Here is a 20,764-nt window from a genome sequence, read left to right as displayed (position 1 = left end):
GAAGGTTAAAGTGTGATTTTCTCAACAACAAAAAAAAAAAAAAAAAAAAAAAAAAAAAAACATATCTAGTTACAGAAAGGACTGTTGTCAAATTAAAAATATAGCAAATATAGGCAAAAAAAAAAACAAAACAAAAAAAAAAAAAAAACAGCGTTTAGTTCGTGAGTGTTTCTACACTGTAAATAACCTTGCCATTTGCAGTGTCTGAATTTTATATGAACTGGAACTTAAATCGTTTGACTGCAGATTCAACATCCACGCGAAATATATCTGACCCAACAAATTTTGGAAATTGCACTCAACAAAGCGTTTAATATTGTTTATGCACACAAAATAAAAAAAAATGAACATTTCTATTATTTTTTGGTTCATGTATGGGAAAATGTTACTTGGCCCTTTTGTGTCATTTTCAACAGGTTCTCTTAAAAATAATTTTTAAATTTTGTTGAAGAATGTCTAATGTGATTAAGGTACACCAGTCAATGTTTTCAAACATGCCATCGATCTATCTACCATAAAATAGTAAATAGCTTCTTCCTTTCTTTTTGTAAATATAATGTTAAATGATGAAGGATCACTTAAATTCTTTAAATTCATGAAATGGTAATGATTATGTGCATGTAAACTCTTTATATTCACTACTAGTGAAACGACCTTGAAATCTATAGTATTTTAAAGAAAATAAAATTATTCTTTTTCTACAGGGTTGTATAATAAATATAAATTTGACGAATAGCTATAACAAATCTTATTTAAGGAGGTAGACAATGTGACATTACTCTTACAAATCATTGTAACGTTTGTATTCAGCATTTGACATTAATCTCATGTAAGCATTAAAGTAACTTGGATGAAATTTATTCTGTTTCAAATGAAAGATTGTTAGGTTTTGGGAAATTTAATTTGATACAAACATATCACTGATTTCAAGAGTTATGTCCCTTACCCTGGGTCTAACTCCTTAAACAATGTCCTTTTTGGCACGTACAGTAATCTGACTACCTGTAAATAACCACATGAATATGTATAAACAAACGATTGATGGTATACGTCAAATCAGAGAAATACAAACAACTAATTAATCAAGTTAACCTCTTAATTGTTTTTTACAAAATAATACTGTGTTTTCCCCAATATATATCAGTACAATTTTATTTACAGTCATAATGATTTTGCGGATATTGACCCAAGCCATCAATCATTGCTTATGGGCTGAAATTCGGGAAAACAAATTTTGGTACCGCTTTTTGCTGTAGGTGTAAGATATCACTTTCTGACCTAAATGTTAGACAATGAATGTCTTTAGTGATATGAAATATTTGTTTATTGGTGATGCAGATGTTATTACATTGTATGGTTTTGTAATGGTACACGGCAAGATCGTCAGCAATTTGGAGTCCGACAAAATAAGACTACACTTAATTAAGGCTTTGTATAGTACTGCTATTCAAACATTTTGAAAATGTATGCGAAAAGGAGTTTTAAGTAAAATATCATTTTTAAGGAAAAACAGAAGATTGACAAGAACCAAATACATAAGTCGAAAATAAATACAAAATAAATGTCATCTCATATATCAACCTCTCAGCATAGCAGCTTTGGGGACTAATATATAGGAAGATTTAAATAAAAAAAATAATGGTATACAAAAAAGTACTCAAAAGCAAAATAGGAAACCTAATCCACCACCGAGCGGTTCTACCATGCGCAATAGAAGGAATGGAACCTCAGTGTTTTAGGTATTTCGAAATATGCAATACTGCAAAATTTGATAAATATCGTATATAAAATCTTATATAATGCGGGATCAGACAAAATTTGAAAACTGGGTTGGTGACGAAACCAATTTAGTCAATATGACGCAGAATAGTTTTAACATTTACAATTACATATTAAATAATATTGTTTTATTGTTTACCAAAGAGCTGTAAGTTTTTTTGTGTGTTGTAAAGTTTTGGGTCGTCTATTTTGTTTTTTCTCGTCCTATATTCAATATCCAATCCGTTTCTTAAATGGTCCATTCTGTGTGTAGATTATGTATTCTAATTGTACACGATTGATTTACACGTAATAATTAATCTGTATGGATTAGGCTTTCCACAAAGCAAAATCACAATATTGACATAAAACATATGGAATACTGAGAATTCTACATCTAATGAGGTGTTATGACTTTTAAGAAGTGTTGTTAATGAACCATTTAGTACGATGTATTAATACCCTAGTGACTAAAACTTGACGAAGTATGCTCCGATCACTGTAGTTTGTATAAACAACGTTCACAATTATCAAGAACTAAAAGCGGATTCGTGATATTCTCTCCACAAAAATATAAAATATAAAATTTTAGATATAAACACTAGAACCCGTCTTTATACGGCCTATTTCCTACCCTCATCTATCAAACTCTGGAATTCGCTTCAACCTGGGATAAGGACATGAAATTCAATTTCGCTTTTTAAAAGGAAACTTCAAGATCTCAATAACAAAGTCCCAGTCTATTTCTACATCAGGTGTCATCTCGGTCAAATGTTACACGCACGCGTGCGCCAACCAACTGTTGCTGCGGTTCGCTTGAAACTAATAGTCATTTTTTCTTTATCGAAAACAGGTTTTTATGGTAGAATCTATAAGTTTATTAACCCTTTTAATTTTCAAAGTTAGCAGTAACTATGGTTGTGATTCTCTGATATATCTACACGTATCACGCAAAACATGCAAACCTACTTTAGGCTACATTTCAACTTGCTTTCTGTTCCATATCATTTCATATCATTTAAATGCGTCATGCAAGAATACTGGAAACATTAGAAATATTTTAGATTCGATTTTTTGGGAAGAAAATGTAAATTTCACATGTTCTTTGTTTGAAGTGTATATAAAGATCAGAGCTATTTTCAGAATCTTGCTAACGCGGGTCCTAAATAGGGATAAAATCAAAATTGGTTTCTACTTACAAACGTATCACAGCGTAAGAAAGCTGTTTTATTATAAAATTTGATCTTTTGAAATTATTTTTAGACGTGTGGTTAGTAAAACTGGTATTCGTTTGTCAAGACCATTGCATACAAAGTAGCAAAATCAAATGAGCAACTAGGACTCTACTAAAAACTGGGAGCATGGACCAAGTGCACCGGTAGGGTAAGCGTCATCTGCTTTTCTAGAAATACCCGCCGAGTTGTTCATAAAAAGTTAAGTCCGGGGTAGACATACGAGATTTAAAGTGCTTCTTTGATAAATGTGTCAGTTAATTATATAGACAGAATTCATACAGTTCTACCTGAGGACAGGCTATTATTGTAAATCGTCTATTTTCAAGAAAAAATATCGCATCAAATGAAGACGTTTTGAAGGAAAAAAAAACATCATATTAAGCACAGACAGTGCTTAACGGACTTCATATTACTTGCTTATATGTCAAGCTATTACGTGATGATTGATAAATTTGTTGTCTCAATGACACAATATTCACTGATGCAATAAGTAACAAAACATACGGAAAAAGAAAAAAATATATATATATATTTTCTAATCAGATAAATAATTTTCTCCACAATTTCAGTAACCTCATTTTGCCTATTTGTAATTGAAAAGATGCAGAAAGAAAGGAAATTATATAAAAAATATTTTTTTCTACTGTCTTATCGAAAGTATCTTTTTTCGTGGTACATTATCTACATCTTTTGAAAATTAATGCTACAAGTGTAATTTGGCTACAATGCTTAAAATACAAAAACAAAAAACAAAGAAAAAACGCGTATTTCCTCCGGCTTGGTTCTCAAATGAGTTTGTATCTGCTGTTTAATATCCATACAACATCGGGGAAATGGTTATATGTGGCTAATGAGTGAAGATTGACAAAAAGACTTCAGAAAACCGATCAAACAAAATTTGATCTCATAAACAAATGTCAAATGCATCATTGAATAGGTCTTATGGTAGTGACAATCGAAGATTGGAATAGGTCTCTAAATTGATTACGTGCTACCAGCTCTGAAAAGCACCAATGTTTGAAACCGAATAAAATTGATACGGACATTTTCCCGTGAGATTTTTCGTAAGTATCCTATTAATGGAAACAGACGGAGTCCTACATTTAGTATAATTTAAGCCAAATATCTCTTACATTTGATTTGTTTGCGACGTTGTTGTTGATAAGTTAACTAAAGTAAATGGAATACATTTGTCTGGCTGTTGAGTATAATGATAAATTAAAAGTGATTGGTAATAGGGACAGTTTTTCTCACATAAACTGTATCTTTAAAAAAATCATCCTTGTACTTTTAAAAAGGAGATTACTTAGGCTGTGCTTTGCGATTACATCATGTTATCTTATTTCATTTTTTGTGTTAACTGTTGTTGCTTTTGTTTGAGTTATACAATGCACTCATTCCGTGAGTTATAGAAAGTTTTCATCCGTATAGGTAGAACGGTACTATTTATTTCCTATAGGCGACAATAGTATTTTTTGGAAAAAAATCACCCTTTTCAAACAATGACGGAGCTATAAACCTATAAACTGACTTTTTCCAGTCATATCGTTATTTTCTAAACTAAAATTGTGAACAAAGTCATATCACAACAGTCTCGATTCTTTGGTATTTTAAGCAGATGAAGTTTTGGGGTCTAGGTTTTCAAAAATTATAATGCAATGTTTTAAAAGGATAATAATGTAAAAGCCTGGAATTAATACAAAATTTTGGGTATCAGTCCAATCACAGTGTCCGGAAGTATTTACTTAAGTAGGGTACAAAAAATGCCAACCTAAAATAATGAGAAATAGTACTGTTCTACCTGTAAGGTAATTCTGTGCATTCCTAATTTTTAAACCAATCTAACATGTGATCTCAAAGATGTCGATTCATATCTTGATATGCGAATTTTTCTGTTTCTATGGCCAATTCATATTTCCCGTATATAATTTTTTAAGAATGTGATACAACTAAATGCCATCAATACTTCATTTCATTTGTGAGCTCACAAGGGCAACTAGATCAAATATTCTTTTTTCCCATTAATTGGTCTATAATAGATGTTGTTTCTTATTCTATGTCTCCCGACAGGAACTTTCGATCCTTGGCAAAAAAAAATCTTCAAATTACCGTACAAAGTTCAGTATTCATACAATTGTTTTTTTGATTCCTAACCAAAATTAAGCTTGCCAAATGTGCGTTCATTATTTTGTAGAAATTAAATGATTACAAATCATGTTATTGGATAAACTTTCTCTTTACTTTTGCTATTATACACCTCCGTTGAAAACTAGTTATCTCACTCAGATATTACATGATTGCTAAGGCGCAAACTGATATTATAGAGTATTCATCTAGTTCATGTACACTGTCAGTGATAATTTGTTTTTCAGACAGTATCAAAACAATAAAGGCAGAAGGCATGTACAACATCACAGAGAATTTGGTCAATGAAACTAGTAATAAGACACATTTTAACCAAGATCGGCAGGTACTTATTTATGTAAATTGTCAAGTTGGCAGATTTCGTATTTGAAAATCAATAAATCTCTTTGAAAGCGTTGGCTGTTAATATCAAGATTGTACAAGTACAATTCGTATTCTTTTGGTAACAAATTCTGACCATAAACGTGAAATAAAAATGTTGTAAAAACAGATATTACTGATTGACTGATTGAAGTATCACTTCACATGGCTAATATTTCTTTAACAAGGAAGTCCAGTCCAACCGAACATACCTGACCTTGAGCAAGTCCGACAACCTAAGTTTTTTTTTTTTTTTTTTTTTTTTTTTTTTTTTTTTTTTTTTGGTGAAAGAAGCAACGAAAAACAAATGACAATGGATTATATTCAACTGAATATGTGAGGTGTAGGAACGTATTCACAAATACAATAGCCCAACAATAAGTACATGTATGGTCAACACACTAGTAGAAGATTACTGTTTACCATAATTTTATTTTGTTTTGATCTAGTTATTTATTTTCAAATTAAACATTTGTTATTTCATTTTCGTAAAGTTTTCATGGTCGCTTCTGCATTCCTTCATATTAAACATGCCTGTCTTTATGATCTTTTTTTATTTAAAATTTATTAATTTAGATTTGTGGAATTATGAACACTGTAGAATTATGACACATTGTGGAATTATGACACCCTTTAGAATTATGACACACATAAGCAAGCTTCACGCAACGGCAGTCTTCCGTTTCCTCTCTAACTAGACGCTACAGACAGTCATTTCGAAAATTTTGAATCAGTATTCAAACGAATCTGATAAAATCGCGTAAAATCATTTACTTTTTTCCCGATTCTTGTATTATTTAAGAGGGTTGCCTACAGAGTTTATTGTGAATTTTGAAGGTCAGATGCTGTTTCAGAGTTTACCATTTAAGCTATCCAAATGGTCGAATGACTTGGAATCTTTGATTAGTTAAGATCACATGCTGAAATAATCATAACATACATGTTAGATAAAACATTCCGATTGTGTCTATCATAAATGCCAATAAAAGGGGTTAATGACAGGTCACGACATTTAACATCATAATTAATTACTTGACGTGCTATTTCTGGTTTTGTGTATAAGGCCCACTAGTAAATACACGAGTACATGCATTAGCTTTTTGTGAATGCGGATGATGAAAAATACCCCTAATTTTTAAGTTTTTGGTCGGTTGAAAATGTGTTTGGTAAACAAACTTTGACAATATTACATTAGGTAAAAGAGTAATAAATGCTGATGCATCAATAGATATATTTTAGAAACTTTAAAATCTAAAGCTATGGCCACGGAATGAAACATTGTGACAACAAGCGTTTTTCGGATACCTTTAAGCATTAAATCAAGAGTAAAATTTCGGCAATGCTGCAGATACTCACAGCCCTAACCCTCCCCCTTGCTTAATTCTTTTTGTACACAATGCTGTTTTTTTGAAATAAATCCTCCTTTAAATTAAGGTTTTGAACTTAAACCTGATTACAAGATATTTGTTGGATTATATTTGGTGTTTTGTTTTTTACATTTAATTGTTACCAATCTTAAAATTATTTTACTGTTCTATCACATAACTTGATATTTGGAAGGATTTGGTTTTGAAAACCTGTCACTTGACATTATGGATAAAATGATTGCATGACTTTCTATTTTTATATTGAAAGGTCATTAACGTATTGAAATGGCTATGGTCAGCATCAAGACTGAAATACGATCGACTGACGTAGTTCTGCATGAACTTGCTTATTTGTCTTGTCTGTGGGCAAGAAACTACTAAAAAGTTTGCTTTTGTCCGGTAGTAAAACAAACACACAGCTGGACTTCACTGTAACCGTTCCTCACCCATATTTGTATTTTTGTAGGTCTTAAACAAAATTATGGGATGGTTCACTGTGCTAATCTTTGTTGGAATCCTAGTGTTCAACTCCATTGTCGTGATTTTGATAATGTCAAAGAAAAAGAAAACACGGATGTCGTTTTTTGTGGGAAATCTAGCAATTGCAGGTTAGTATTTTACACTGTATTTGCTTCATTATCAGATAAATACGAAAATACTAATTATGTATTTTGTGTTTGACAATCCATCAATTCATCTGTGCATTCGTTCTTTGGTCAGGTACATTTTTTTCGTTAAAAAGGTTCCTCCATTTTTTTTACCTATATGCTGTTCATATGTTACAAGAAAAGACTTCCCACCACTAGCATTAGAATCAAAATTTAAAGCAAGACCTAGGTCCAAATATTTGAATACAAAATGTACTAAAAAACCAAGACTTTTGATATATGAATAGGAAGCAAAATCAATCACCGATAGGTTCTATAATGTGTAATACAAGAAAATGAAGCCTTAGAGGTTTAGACATTTTTAGATTTGTAATGCTGCAAAGTTTGATTGATATGATAAATAAAATCTGATATATTTCGGGGTCAGACATTTCCGACTACTAAATCGATGAACAGCCTAGGGGACCTTTGGTCCACCAGTAAGTGACTTCATATAGGTATGCATGCGACTTCATAAGTACAAAGCGACGATAAAATGTTCAGCAATAGGTTCCGAGATTTATCTAGTTAAATACTTAACTCATGGGAGAAGACAATTCTACATCAGTGACGTCTTGTAATTAGATATTTCATCAATTTGAATGGTAAAGAAATAAAATGATACATATCTAATGTCAATAACACTTACCGTTGTGTGAAGGATATAACAATGCTTGAATTAGCTTTTATCTGAAGATAATTCTAAATAAGCACTTTTTCTCATTTAATATGGTTAGGTGCATTTCATTTCTTTCATATCTAGTTTCAACCAGACTTGATTGAGCTAATCACAATCTCAATGTCCGTTAATTTATAATAAAACATGAATTATTAATGACGTCCCTCAACGTTGGCAGCAAAATTTGTTATATATATTTGGCATTGTTAAAGCAAAGGAAATCCATTCTGGCTACGAGACTGGTCGTAATAAAAATATAATAGTAATCCGGTGAAGTAAAAATGCATATCGGATTTTTTTTTTTTGCTGTACAAGTCAACAAACCATGTAAATGAGTTTTACACAGAGTAAATTGGTTTAAATCAACCTTCTTTGTGAAATAAAAAATAGATGTGAACATTTTGTTTCTGATCGAATAGATATGACTATGTTCTTTCAGATCTCAGTCTTGGAATACTGTACGTCCTCCCGGAGTCTTTGAAAATTTTTGGAGTGCCTTTTAACGTCCATTACTGTTATATTTTCTACGTGTTCTTTTCCATGGTGCCATATTATGCTTCTACGTATGCCATAGTTGTTCTTGCTATAGACAGGCTTTATGCTATAACAAAACCAGTGTCTGCAGCATCAAAAGGGCAGATGTATAAACTCGGACTGTGTATATCGACCTGGGTGGTTGGATTGTTGCTTGCTATTCAGTATGGAGCGGTCGGTTATCACAAAAATTCATACTGTGGTCATAGATTTGAGGGATTTCATAAATTGGTAAGAAATGATGATAGATACATGTCTTGGTGTTGATATGAGAACATTATAAGATCGAGTTGCCGTAATTATTTTGTATATGTTCAACTTTTTGACATGCACCATTTTAATATGTACAATGTACGAAACAACCGAGATATGAATTCCAACACTATACAGTCGATATTTTAAAGTCGACATCGAGTTTTCATATTTTCAATTTCAAATAATAAAATATATCTTCTGATCCCTAAATGTTATCTCCATGTACAATACGCCTGCTTACCAAATGTCATAAATGTATTAAGTATCAGTTATTGTAATAATCAGGCAGTGATTGAAACATGGAATGAAAAATTTTCATCATTTATATGGTGTAATTTGACTATTTTCACCATCAGAGTCAAGAAAAAAACAATATTTTCCATATCATGTTGGTGCATTGAGTTATAATTTCATTTTTATTTTGCAGTTTATCTTATACTTCGACTTGTTCGTGATGGTAATAATACCATTTGTTATCATCATAGTCTGCTATTCCCTTATTGTTATCACAATATATAGGAGAGAGAAACGAGGCTTTATTCCAGCCAGTGCTAAAGAACAGGCAGGTAAGAACTTCAGTCGTTTATATGATGCATTCTTTACTTATTTTTAATCTGTTCTGTCATATCCTTGAATAACTCTAGTTTCGTGTCCTTTTTTTCTTCATGTTTCAGAGATTTTTCCCTCTTCTACACTCAGTACGAAACCTTTATAATTCATGCTAAGTTGTACAGTTGATCAGAAACATCTCCGCAGAGTACTCTTCATGATTCCTGATTTGTTTTCACATCCAGTATAGGGTCATGTGATTCAATGGTTGAGTTCAGTATTAAAAGAAAATATATGTCTACGTAAAAATAACGATAACAATTATATATAATGTATTTCTACACGATGACAGAGATAAAAAAAAAACAAAAAATAAAAAAATAAATAAATAAATAAAAAAAAGCCCCCCCCCCCACTAAAAGAAAAAAAAGCAATTCGAGACCTCGGATGTAAACTGTGTACTGCAGGTCTTTCTGTGGATGTCAATATTTTTTAACATTGAAAATTCCTGAGACCAAAGAGAACCGAGTACTTACAAACCATATAACTGAGACTATAAAATCGCAATGTGGATGGTAGTCAACCAGAAAGTAGCTAAAGTGTATGTATGTTATAGAGATTGTAGAGATTACAACAATCCATTCATGTAATAATTATCTAGTGGAAGGGGAGTAATAAAAAGTGACATAAATCGGCGTTCGTCTTGCGCTTCAGTTGTTATAGAACATTGCTTAAAATTTAACCTTATAATGAAAAACACCTCGGTATAGAATACACTTCAATCCTCTATGATTTGTTCAGTTTCCTGCGTTATAAATATCAATGCGATTAATAAGGGCTGGTTTCAGAATAAGGTCTGAAATACCGGAATAGAGGAGAGAGAGGAGACGAGAGATTTTTTTCGTTGGTGATTTGTTATCTTTCTTCAATATGTGATTTAAAAAAAGTGTTGTTTCTATTGTTTGTATTTTTCTCTTTGCTTTCTCGTTTCGAATAATAATTTGACTATGGCTGCCCTTGATTAAATTCACCATGATTTAGAAAAAAAATGTTACTTAAATTTGATTGCGATAGTACGTTAGCATATGTTTCCAATGTCCATCACATAGTATTTTTAAAAATCACGCTCCCATCACACGGCAGAAACAAATCAAGCTTTACTTCCTCGTGTCACAACGAAACTGTTTGAGGTATAATTGACATCCTCACAAACAATTACTGTTGTCTGGTAAAACAATGCTACTGGGAATATACCAATGACCAAATAACAGGCTTCTGTGAAGACTGATTATCAGACATATGATGATCATGTGACAGCTAACATATAATTTATCTTCCTAGGGTGAAGGGAGTTTTCCGAATTATGTCTAAAGAGTCTTACAGAGGTCTGCCTACGTTATCTAAATGAATGATATATAAATGAATTTAACAAATATCAGAAAAACGAAACACAATTTGAAAACAAATATACCGAATTGACTTTACTATCCAATCAAAGTGTTCTCCAGACGAATATTTGTACTTAAAGAATTAGAATATATAATTAAAAAATGAATAAAAGAAATAGCTTACAATAGAACAATCAATGCACACTCTTACATGTTTTTCAATAATTGACACATTGCACTGTGTTATTAAGGGAGTGTAATAAAAATGTCTAGTAGTCTACAGACTACAATTGTATTATGATAAATATGGACTATATGGACATAAAGGCGCGGGTTGTATGTTAAGGCAAATTTATCACATAGCAATGTCTTTAAGGAGTTTTACATTTATAAAAGTAGTTCTATTTCATTTCTCTCAATTCATCTGAATTCCCATTAAAGCAATTTACAAAAAAAGGCTGTCGTCGTCGTCCTCAATTTTCCGACATGCTTCATGTATTTTGATGCAATACATATACAAAATACGCAAATTACGAATGCTTGTTTTATCGACTAGAAATACCATATCGCATTGCCGATACCTGGTCAGGTAATCTGACTAGAAATACCATATTGCATTGCCGACACCTGGTCAGGTAAACAATGAAGAACAATTAAATCGGAAATTTTACAAAAAAATTCAATAGGAAATGAAAATATATAGAATGTTTTGTAGAACTCAAAATTTAGGGAGATATGTCTATAAATGACACTACTATTCACTGAAAATTATTTTCGGTCTGTTCTTTCGCCAGAGAGAAGGCAGATGTGACAATGCTGTATTTTACGGTCTTTAGAAAACAATAAACACTATCTCAGGTTCTAATAGGTTCTTTATTCATTCAAAGAAAGCATGGTTATAAAACCCTGAAATAACAATAAAGATATTCTAACTATCTATTCAACAATTACTATAAAATACCTTATAAATCTAGTAATTATATATGATACAGGAAAAGTACAATATTCCCATAATTACCAAATATGAATATATTAAAAATGTATACGGTAATATCGAATCTGTTCAAAATGAGTATGATGCATTCTGATTGTAATCTATACTTGTTTTACATAGTTAAATGCACATCTTAAAGAATGCATCTGCACATCACAGTAAATAATATATTTGCTGTATTCGATCTTGTTTTAAATGTTGTGTAGTAAAAATATAAAATAACATATTAGTTAAGCAAAAGCAAATGTTAAAGCAACATTACACTATGTTAATAAACAATACATAAGTACAACAAAACATACCTTGCAGGTTTTGCAAAGGTTAGGTTTACAACCCAAGATAATCTGCTACATAGTACACAGTAATAACGTACACTGTATCCACCTGAAGATATAAATATTAAGCTACTAAAAATCTAATCAAAAATGGACAAAAATATTATCTCCCTTGTCTATTTATCCAGTTATTTACATATTGAGTTCATATGCTTATTTAAGTATTAAAATCATAATCAAACACTCATTCAATATGATAAAATCCTAGTTAATGGTTTTTATGTCAAAATTATCATTTTAACAATTATTTATAAATTATTTACAACAATCAAATAATTTATATACCAGATTTAATTGATTTATCTGTATTAGTTACTTTATGCAGTTTAATATATAAGTTTAAAAGTTTTATCAAGTCACACACACTTTTCATACAATCAATCAGCCATTCACACTATGTCATTTATAACTCTCAATCTCACAACTCAAACCAGTTAAAATAAGGTTTCATAGATATGTTAATAAAGGATTGAAGTAATAAGACTAACCTTCAAAAGAATAGGAAACTATCCATAATAAGAAGTCCAAAATATGAGTTAGACAAACAAAATAATGGCTTCCATCAGTCTAAACATATAAATTCAAGTGACCAAAACAAAGACAAAGGATTCCCGCCTAAAATATGACACATGACTGTCCCACAATTCCTGTCACCAAAACTGACCAATAGAAATAAATAACCAAAAGTACTGTTATAAATTACTACTCTGAAAATAATTATTACAAGATTAGAATTACTAAATTAAGACTAACTGCTATCAGGAGAATACTATCAGCTGAAAACATGAATACTATAAATTAATTATAATCAGGTAGATTCAATCAGCTGAAAACATAATTTCATAAATTTAATTAAGAATAAAATTAATGAAATACTAAACTATAATTAACATGACAATTAATAAAAATATGTACAAAACTTGACTCTGCCACACAGATTAGGATAAATAATTTATAGATTTTTTCACATAAAGCAACTCGATAAAAATACCTTGTTTTGGGATGTATCACATCTTGTTTTGGGATGTATCACATCTTACATTATTTGCATGATTCTTACAACGACTTATTACTTAATAATAAACACAAGAGGAAAAAGCTCAGCAGAAACAAGAAACAATGTGTTAATTCTTCGGAATACCCTTCTAACTTCCCGGTGAATGTCATTACCAGTGAATAATTAAAAGATTATTTAACCGGCGACGGTCGTTCATCGTGCTCAAAATGCTTGAGAAAATAGCTTTCGGAATAAAAATTCAACAACTGTTTCGCCCTGTAAAAAGTTTTACTTGACTCATTCTAACTTGCATTCAGAACCCTTTAATGCCATTATATTGAAATATGGAAATATTCTATTTAATTAATCAAGAAACAAACGAAAATTATGATGTTCTTCACAATCCTTAAATCAAGTAAAGTATTGCATGATTCTAAATAATGAAGTACAATTTGGTAAAAATTATTCATTTATTCAAAAAAAGAAATATGACATTGTGAAAAGGGCATTTAATTTACAACACTAAGACGATTAACAACTTGGAAAATGTGCATAAGGTATCAAATATATAATCAGTATTCTTTAACATGCCACTATACACAGTTTTTGTTGAAATTCATAGTCGAATTTGTACTCTAGAATTTCATTTATACAAATTGATGACAAAAATTAAGAACATGCATATGAAATTGTTAGAATATCTAGTTATCGGATGATAACTTGAATATGAAGTAACCAATTCTTCATATAAAGAGTGTCTTTAAGCTCTCTGTGGTGCTTATCGCTGACACGGTGGATACTGATCACATTGTGTTTAACTATTTCAGATGATGTACAGTCGAAAAGCAGAAATATTTCTAATGCCAAAATAAAGACGATAAAGTTGCTTTTCGTTGTTGTAAGCGGTAAGTTTTGTTTTTATGTGATATTTTCCCCTTTCTCTCTGAAAATACAAAAAAATAGTCATTAAATTAATTGAACATGGGATTTCGATTGAAAAATAATAAATTTACCAAATCACGCACCAAGCATAGATCGTAAGTGTGCATCGGTGATACCATACAGGAACAAAGAAAAAAAGAAAATAAAGCACCAAACTTAGCAATTGATTTAATTTTTGTTTGTTTGTTTGATTTGCGACATGTAAGCAGGTAAATCGAAAATAGATATATAGTTATTGACACGTATTAAAACAAACAAAAATCATTTTTTCTTATAAATGCATGTGATATGTTCACTCAAATTAAAAGTTGTCCGTTTGACTTGTAAATCATCATTTGAAAAAATCTTGTTACGTGAAATTATCAATATGATATATTTTAGCTTATTTGGTCTGCTGGTTACCATTCTTCGTTGGAGCTATTCTTAATTATCACAAAATGATTGCGTGGAATGCTTTTATGATTCTTTACACACTTGCACCAATAAATAGTTTAGCAAACCCTATTATATTTTTGCTGTTCAATTTCCAAATGTTTACTCGGAAAGCCAAAGGAAAGAGAAAAATAATGTATCATTCTTCGGGGAGCTGTGCGACTCGGAGTCTGTACGTTAGTAAGACTCAAGACACTGATTTGTGAAAGGATGGACGACGAATCAACATGCCATTTCAGAAAACGCCACCAATGATCAGGGTTTAGACAGCAATTATGACAATGTAAAAAATGTACATTTACGTTGTCAGCAGTGGAAAAAAAAAAACGCTTCTTTATACTGATTGAATTTTGACAATATTCAACAGACGTGTATTGAGATTGACAGTAGGCATGGACTACAATCATATGAGTAACGAATATATATATATATATATACATATATATATATATAAATGAAAATAATATATTTCTTATATAAATATACATCTTAACTTGAAATTATGTTTTGTTAATCATTTTAATGTTCTTTTTGATCACAAATACAGCATTAAAAAAAACGTTACAATATTGACATAAGATAACGAAACAATTATATGTGCATGTGAAATGCACACAAAAAACGCAACATGATCTGAAACCTATATAAGCTATGAACTTGCATTACTAGATACACTGAACAAAGGCCTATACTCTTATTAAATATGACATTTCGAAATTCTGAGGTCATCCACATGATGAGATTGCCCATCATTTATACCCTTTCTTTAACGTGACAAACTGCTTTAGTCTATAATAGATGTTTTCCCTCCTTAATTCACTGGATACGTCATTAGCCGACAGCACGGTTTTAGTTTCTGAAGGATTAAACTCTGCTTACAATCACATGAGAGACGAATGTATTTATATATAAAGAGCATATACTATATTCTACCCCGTATGTGTTCGTAATCCTTAATACAAAAAATGACACGCTATAAAATTGTAATTTAAGCTTGCATTCACAAGATTCACTGTACATTAATTGAGATTGTTATTTCAATATCAGTGGTCTTTCCTTGGCTATGGATGGTCGTGTCTAAATTGACTAATTGTCATAATCAGTTACACATATACTAATAAAAAAGAAACTGTGCATTCCTGTTGAAATTCTATAGTTATAAGACTTCAACAGCGCACATAATATCCATAAAATTGGAGATATTCCAATTGATTTTTATTCAAATAATGACAACATTAAATTTCTGTTTTAAAATCTAAATATTGCGATTGTTAGTTTCCGAGATTCAAAAAACCACCTTGTACCTACAAATAATGAAAAAAATCGTTTGTCGTCATTAATAAAATTCAGTATTATGATATTTTTAAGGTATTGAATTTCATATTGGTTTAATCACAGGTTCGAGGCTTGTCATTTGACCCGAATAACGCCGAAGACCATATGACGAGCCGATGACGTAGAACTCCGCAAATATTACAAAAACTACGTTTTGATAATTAACTACATATGTTACTTCTTATTTTAATCTGCCAAACGTTTACTGAACGTGAACTTGACATGACTCCCCTATACCTTTGCTTGTCTGGAGAATAAGGTTCGACTTTGGTCATGAATATTTCAAAGACCTACAAAATCACCCGTAAGGTCTACAAATTTTGTTACATGCAGTTCATAAAGGGGTAGATGAAAGGTCAACCATTTTCAATAAAATGTGTATTAACACCATGCAAGATATCGATGCAAAGTTCTTTGTTGATCTTATCTTTTACTTCATACTTGGACTTAGCCTTATTTCATACGCTAAAGTCATACACTGACATATTCACACATTTGTTTTAAAGCAGTGTGGTTTTCAAAATGATATGTAAAAAAGTAATTGACAACAACTACCTCCTCTAAAAATAATCGTAACTTCTGGTTAAGACTATCCGTTAGTCGTCAGTCAGTGATGAAGTTGTCATCAACTCATTTTTGCCCATTCCGAAAACATGAAAATGTCACATTAATACCTACAAATTGATTTCTTATAACAGGGACTTTTTCTGTAAAACCCCGCTTGTCGGTCAAGAAATAAGGCTTTAAATATTGACCCAATGACTGAGCACAGTAGATGGTCTCATGTAGAAATGTCTCCGAAATATTGATAAACATTCTAAGCTCCAAAAGTTCATTTTAACATTTACGTCACCAACAAAAAGTATCATCCGAATGTGAACTTCTTACCCGATTTTACCGTCATATGAACAGTTCCTTACAGCTGTTTTACGATATGACACATTTAAATTCAATTTCGATGCATTAGACGTTTTTAATATTCAGTTCATTGCAAATTGTAAATTTCAATCTTTTTGTAATCATTGTTTATCATCATTAATTGATTACTGTTTTTGTTGTAACGTAAACTTGTAGGACCCTGATTCCTTTATTGACTACGATGTCTTGTTCCTGCGCATTTGGTGTTATGTTGTATATCTGGTCTGGCTAATACTCTGCAGCATTATTCTGACCATACACTACTATACATCGATGTCTATATACTTCTGGATGAACGAAGAACGTTTCTTTCTTTTTTTTCCCTTCTTGTTTGTTCTCTGTTGGTTACTGATATTGTATACTACCTACTATCACCGATATCGATAAGAAATGTTATTCTTCAATCTCCATTTACTATAACTTGTCCATCATGACAGGTTACATCATAACAAGCATTTACCTTCCTTTTGGTACATCGACCTGATGTCTGTGTCTCTAGATTAGGGACCCGATAACCTGCATTAACTAAAATCACTATGGCTTTATAATTGTCTATCAAATCCATACCATAAGAACTATGCATAGATTGTATCGTCTTTACAATAGAGCCGTCAATGTTAGTGATGAATATTATCTTGTTATCCGGGATGTCAATAATAATTTTTGATTGGGTAGGAAGCAATTAAGTTCTTCCGTAACGACTGATCATCATGTACTTAATTAACGACAATTTGTCGATTTTTGGTATTGGTACATATGTATACCACTTACCGTAATTTCTCAAGATCTTAAAAAAGTTTCTGAAATTCCATTATGGGCCCTTTGCCAAAAGAAGTTTTTTGGCAATTTTGAAGATTGTCATGAAATTGATGTTTGATACCTGAAAAAATGAAATGATCACATTTGATTCTAACTGAAACGATTTAGTGTCCACAAAATATATCACCTTGAATAATTTTGAATCGATCTTGTTCGGCCGTCGATCCAAGATTGAATAACAATTTGTTTGATTTCGTTTTTCCTTTCATGACACATACTAATTTCCATTTCTTTGGTTAAGTTTGTCCTCCGTTGACCTTTCAAAAGTATTTAGATCCGTTTCGTGTGCATAGTAATAATAAGTTGTTGATCTGTTACAGTGGACTTAGAACTCTTGTTGTCGGGACCTTTCAACGCTTCGTTTAGTGAGTGTTTAAACTTCATGAAGAAATTGACTATTTTCGATTGAAACTATAGGCTGATTATTTATTAGGTTTTGCCACATCGAGGGGTTATTGCCAAAATGTGATTGTCGTATGTGAAAAATTCTGATTGTGGCGACCGTGAAAAAAAACTTAATAAAACTAAAGTTATTCAAAATTTATCAACATAATTTTTATTCAAGATCGAAGAATGCTAAATACACATGACACAATTGCAGTAATGTTTATCACAAAACAACGTTTTCCTCATACAACAAGTTGTAATAATTAAGTGTATTTGGTAATTTCCAGACATGTTTGTCATTATAAAGCAATAACTGATGAGGTGTTCTCCTGATAATCAAATGTAATTAATTTATTACAAACATGTCAGCCATTGTACACTTTTGTAATACTTTTGCGAGATAATTTTTTTTTTTGTTTGGTGCACTGGAAACCATGACATAAATTCAGATCAGATAAAACTGCAATGGTATATTATCAGTGAATACTTTGCCTTTGTAATATCTATTAATTGTGAAGACAAAAAGAATCAAGAACAAAGTACAGAAGTCACTAATAATAGAAAGTTGTGTACAAATGCTTATGATCTTATTCAGATGACTCTTACTCTACCGGTGCACCTGGTCCATGTTTCCAGTTTTTAGTGGGTGTTGCCCGTTTGCCTTTGTTACTTTGTATGTATTAATTTAGATACGTTATGTTCTTTGTTGTGTATGTCTGTGTTCCATGTATGGTCTTTGTCCCTGGATTACATTCTTTTTATTACCACTAGAACCCTGGTTCCTTTAATTACTCTATCTAATATTGAACTAAATCATAATTCAAATATAGAACCATAAATCGTTCATCACTGGAAGATATGTTATTAGACGTTGATGCAATTAATCATATTTTAAAATTTTTATCAAAGATAAAAACGAACAAAAAAAATCATAGATTTAATAATAAAGCTTGTAATACTTTATCTAATACTAAATGTATACATTGAGCTTTATATCGACCTAAGTGAATGAACATGCAGTGAAAAAAGCAAAAAGAAACAACAAACATTACAACCTTAAATGTATACTTATATTTATCTGTGGTTAAATGTAATTATTCGGGGCTAGATATAAAAAGGGACTATTCATAGAAAACAAATACACAAATATTCAAGCTAAGACGAAACATTGAACTTTGCATAGTCTTGAGTATTTTATAAAAGCGCATTTTACATTAAAGGTCATTTATTTTTGCTTACGCGGATATGATTTATCATAAGAGCCGAACTCAATACAAATGTAGCCTTTCCATTTAATCAGTTTTGATTTTATCCTATTTTTTTATTTCGTATATTTAACTCAATACTTGATTATTGCAAATGCATTAGAATAAAAAAAATGTTATACCATTCTTTAGAAAAAGTAGAAACCGTGTAATCGTAAGAAAGGATAATTACCAATTTATGAAATACAAAATCACAAACTACACGAACTTTGTAGATTTTGGTATGTTGTAAACGTGTTTCTAGGATTAACCTCTTGTGAGCATACGTATAAAGTCAACCGATTCAGGTATACACTATACACAATAAGTACTCAAAACCAAAGTTCTACTTCAGTGTGTTAAAGGAGCTACAATGATGAAGCTACAAGGATTAACGCAAGTAATTAAACTAGTGCATTATAAGTTTCGAATTGTGTGCGTCTCACTTTGTTTCCTATGCTTTCGTGTGAATACAGAAATAAGTAAACCTATTGATATATATTTAAGTAATAATGCATTTCGTTTTCTGAGAAACTGACTAAAATCATTATTCTACAAGATGAAAGTATATTGTCACAAGAAGTGCAAACAAAGATAGTATGCGTACAAACGTTGTCACTTTCAATTTTTACACAATACACAAAATCGGTATACATCAAATATTAAGCTTAAAATATATCCTTTTTAATGCATTATCAGAAATTTTCAAGCCATATATCGTTCACCCTATATCGCAAACCCTAAATCACACCGCTAGACCTATATCACATGCCATATATCACACCCTAGATCTATATCGCGCACCCCTTCGCGGAACATACTTGAAGTATAGTTAAGATATATGATATAATGAACTTGACATGTCAAATACAGTATCAAATGTGGAATCAACACTCGACCTATATCACGCTGCGGGGTCGGTAGCCCTTTAAGATATATAGGAGCCTCGGGGTAGATTATGAGCAACTTGGCGGAGAACGCTTACCCTATCGGTGCACCTGGTCCATATTCCAGGTTCTTAGTGGAATTCGAGCTGCTTATTGAATTTGTTTGCTTTATACGTAATAGTTTGGTTATTTCATATTCTTTGTTGAGTGTGTCTGTTTTTCCTGCTTTTGGTCTTTGTTACTTACACTTACACTCGTCAGTTCCCTTTTGTCAGAATACTGTAGTTCAGTCAAGCTTTTGATTGATACAGTACATTTATATAGTGTCTTAGCTTTAAAATGAGCCCAAATAATAAATATTTTAATATTTCTAAGTCAAGTTAGGTGGAAAATTTCCACCCCTACCCATGATAAAAAATGCCTCAACGTGAACCAAAATGTTAATAATTGTTTTATAAACGGTGTAGAATAGACATACTGGGTACTATTGTTTTGATTATCGATATATCTAACATATCTTTTCATTTCAGGGGAGTATTTTTCAGTTTCAATATGAC

The 20,764-nt window shown here is 31.2% G+C and overlaps 1 protein-coding gene across 6 annotated transcripts in view; it reads left to right on the top strand.

Moving 5' to 3' along the window:
• Positions 1-15,062, top strand: part of LOC148599734 (arg8-vasotocin receptor-like) — a 92,989-nt gene extending 77,927 nt beyond the window's left edge. For 4 of the 6 annotated variants that reach the window (XM_088558471.1, XM_088558473.1, XM_088558469.1 and 1 more), the window contains 6 exons: positions 5,366-5,463; positions 7,332-7,473; positions 8,631-8,956; positions 9,408-9,546; positions 14,071-14,148; positions 14,567-15,062. In XM_088558471.1, coding sequence (XP_088414597.1) covers positions 5,395-5,463; positions 7,332-7,473; positions 8,631-8,956; positions 9,408-9,546; positions 14,071-14,148; positions 14,567-14,823 — 1,011 coding nt within the window. In that variant the 5' untranslated portion in view covers positions 5,366-5,394 and the 3' untranslated portion in view covers positions 14,824-15,062. Of the gene's footprint in view, positions 1-3,021; positions 3,142-4,038; positions 4,058-5,365; positions 5,464-7,331; positions 7,474-8,630; positions 8,957-9,407; positions 9,547-14,070; positions 14,149-14,566 lie in introns of those variants that run through there. The other 2 variants (XM_088558470.1, XM_088558474.1) reach the window with 2 other exon arrangements.
• Positions 15,063-20,764: the final 5,702 nt, after the last annotated feature.

Source organism: Perna viridis, chromosome 13 (genome assembly GCF_037379345.1).
Source record: "Perna viridis isolate PV_CMFRI_1.1 ecotype Kerala chromosome 13, ASM3737934v1, whole genome shotgun sequence".
Classification (NCBI taxonomy): Eukaryota; Metazoa; Mollusca; class Bivalvia; order Mytilida; family Mytilidae; genus Perna; species Perna viridis.
Note: the sequence above shows the minus strand (reverse complement) of the source record. Positions and strands in the feature narration are given on the sequence as shown.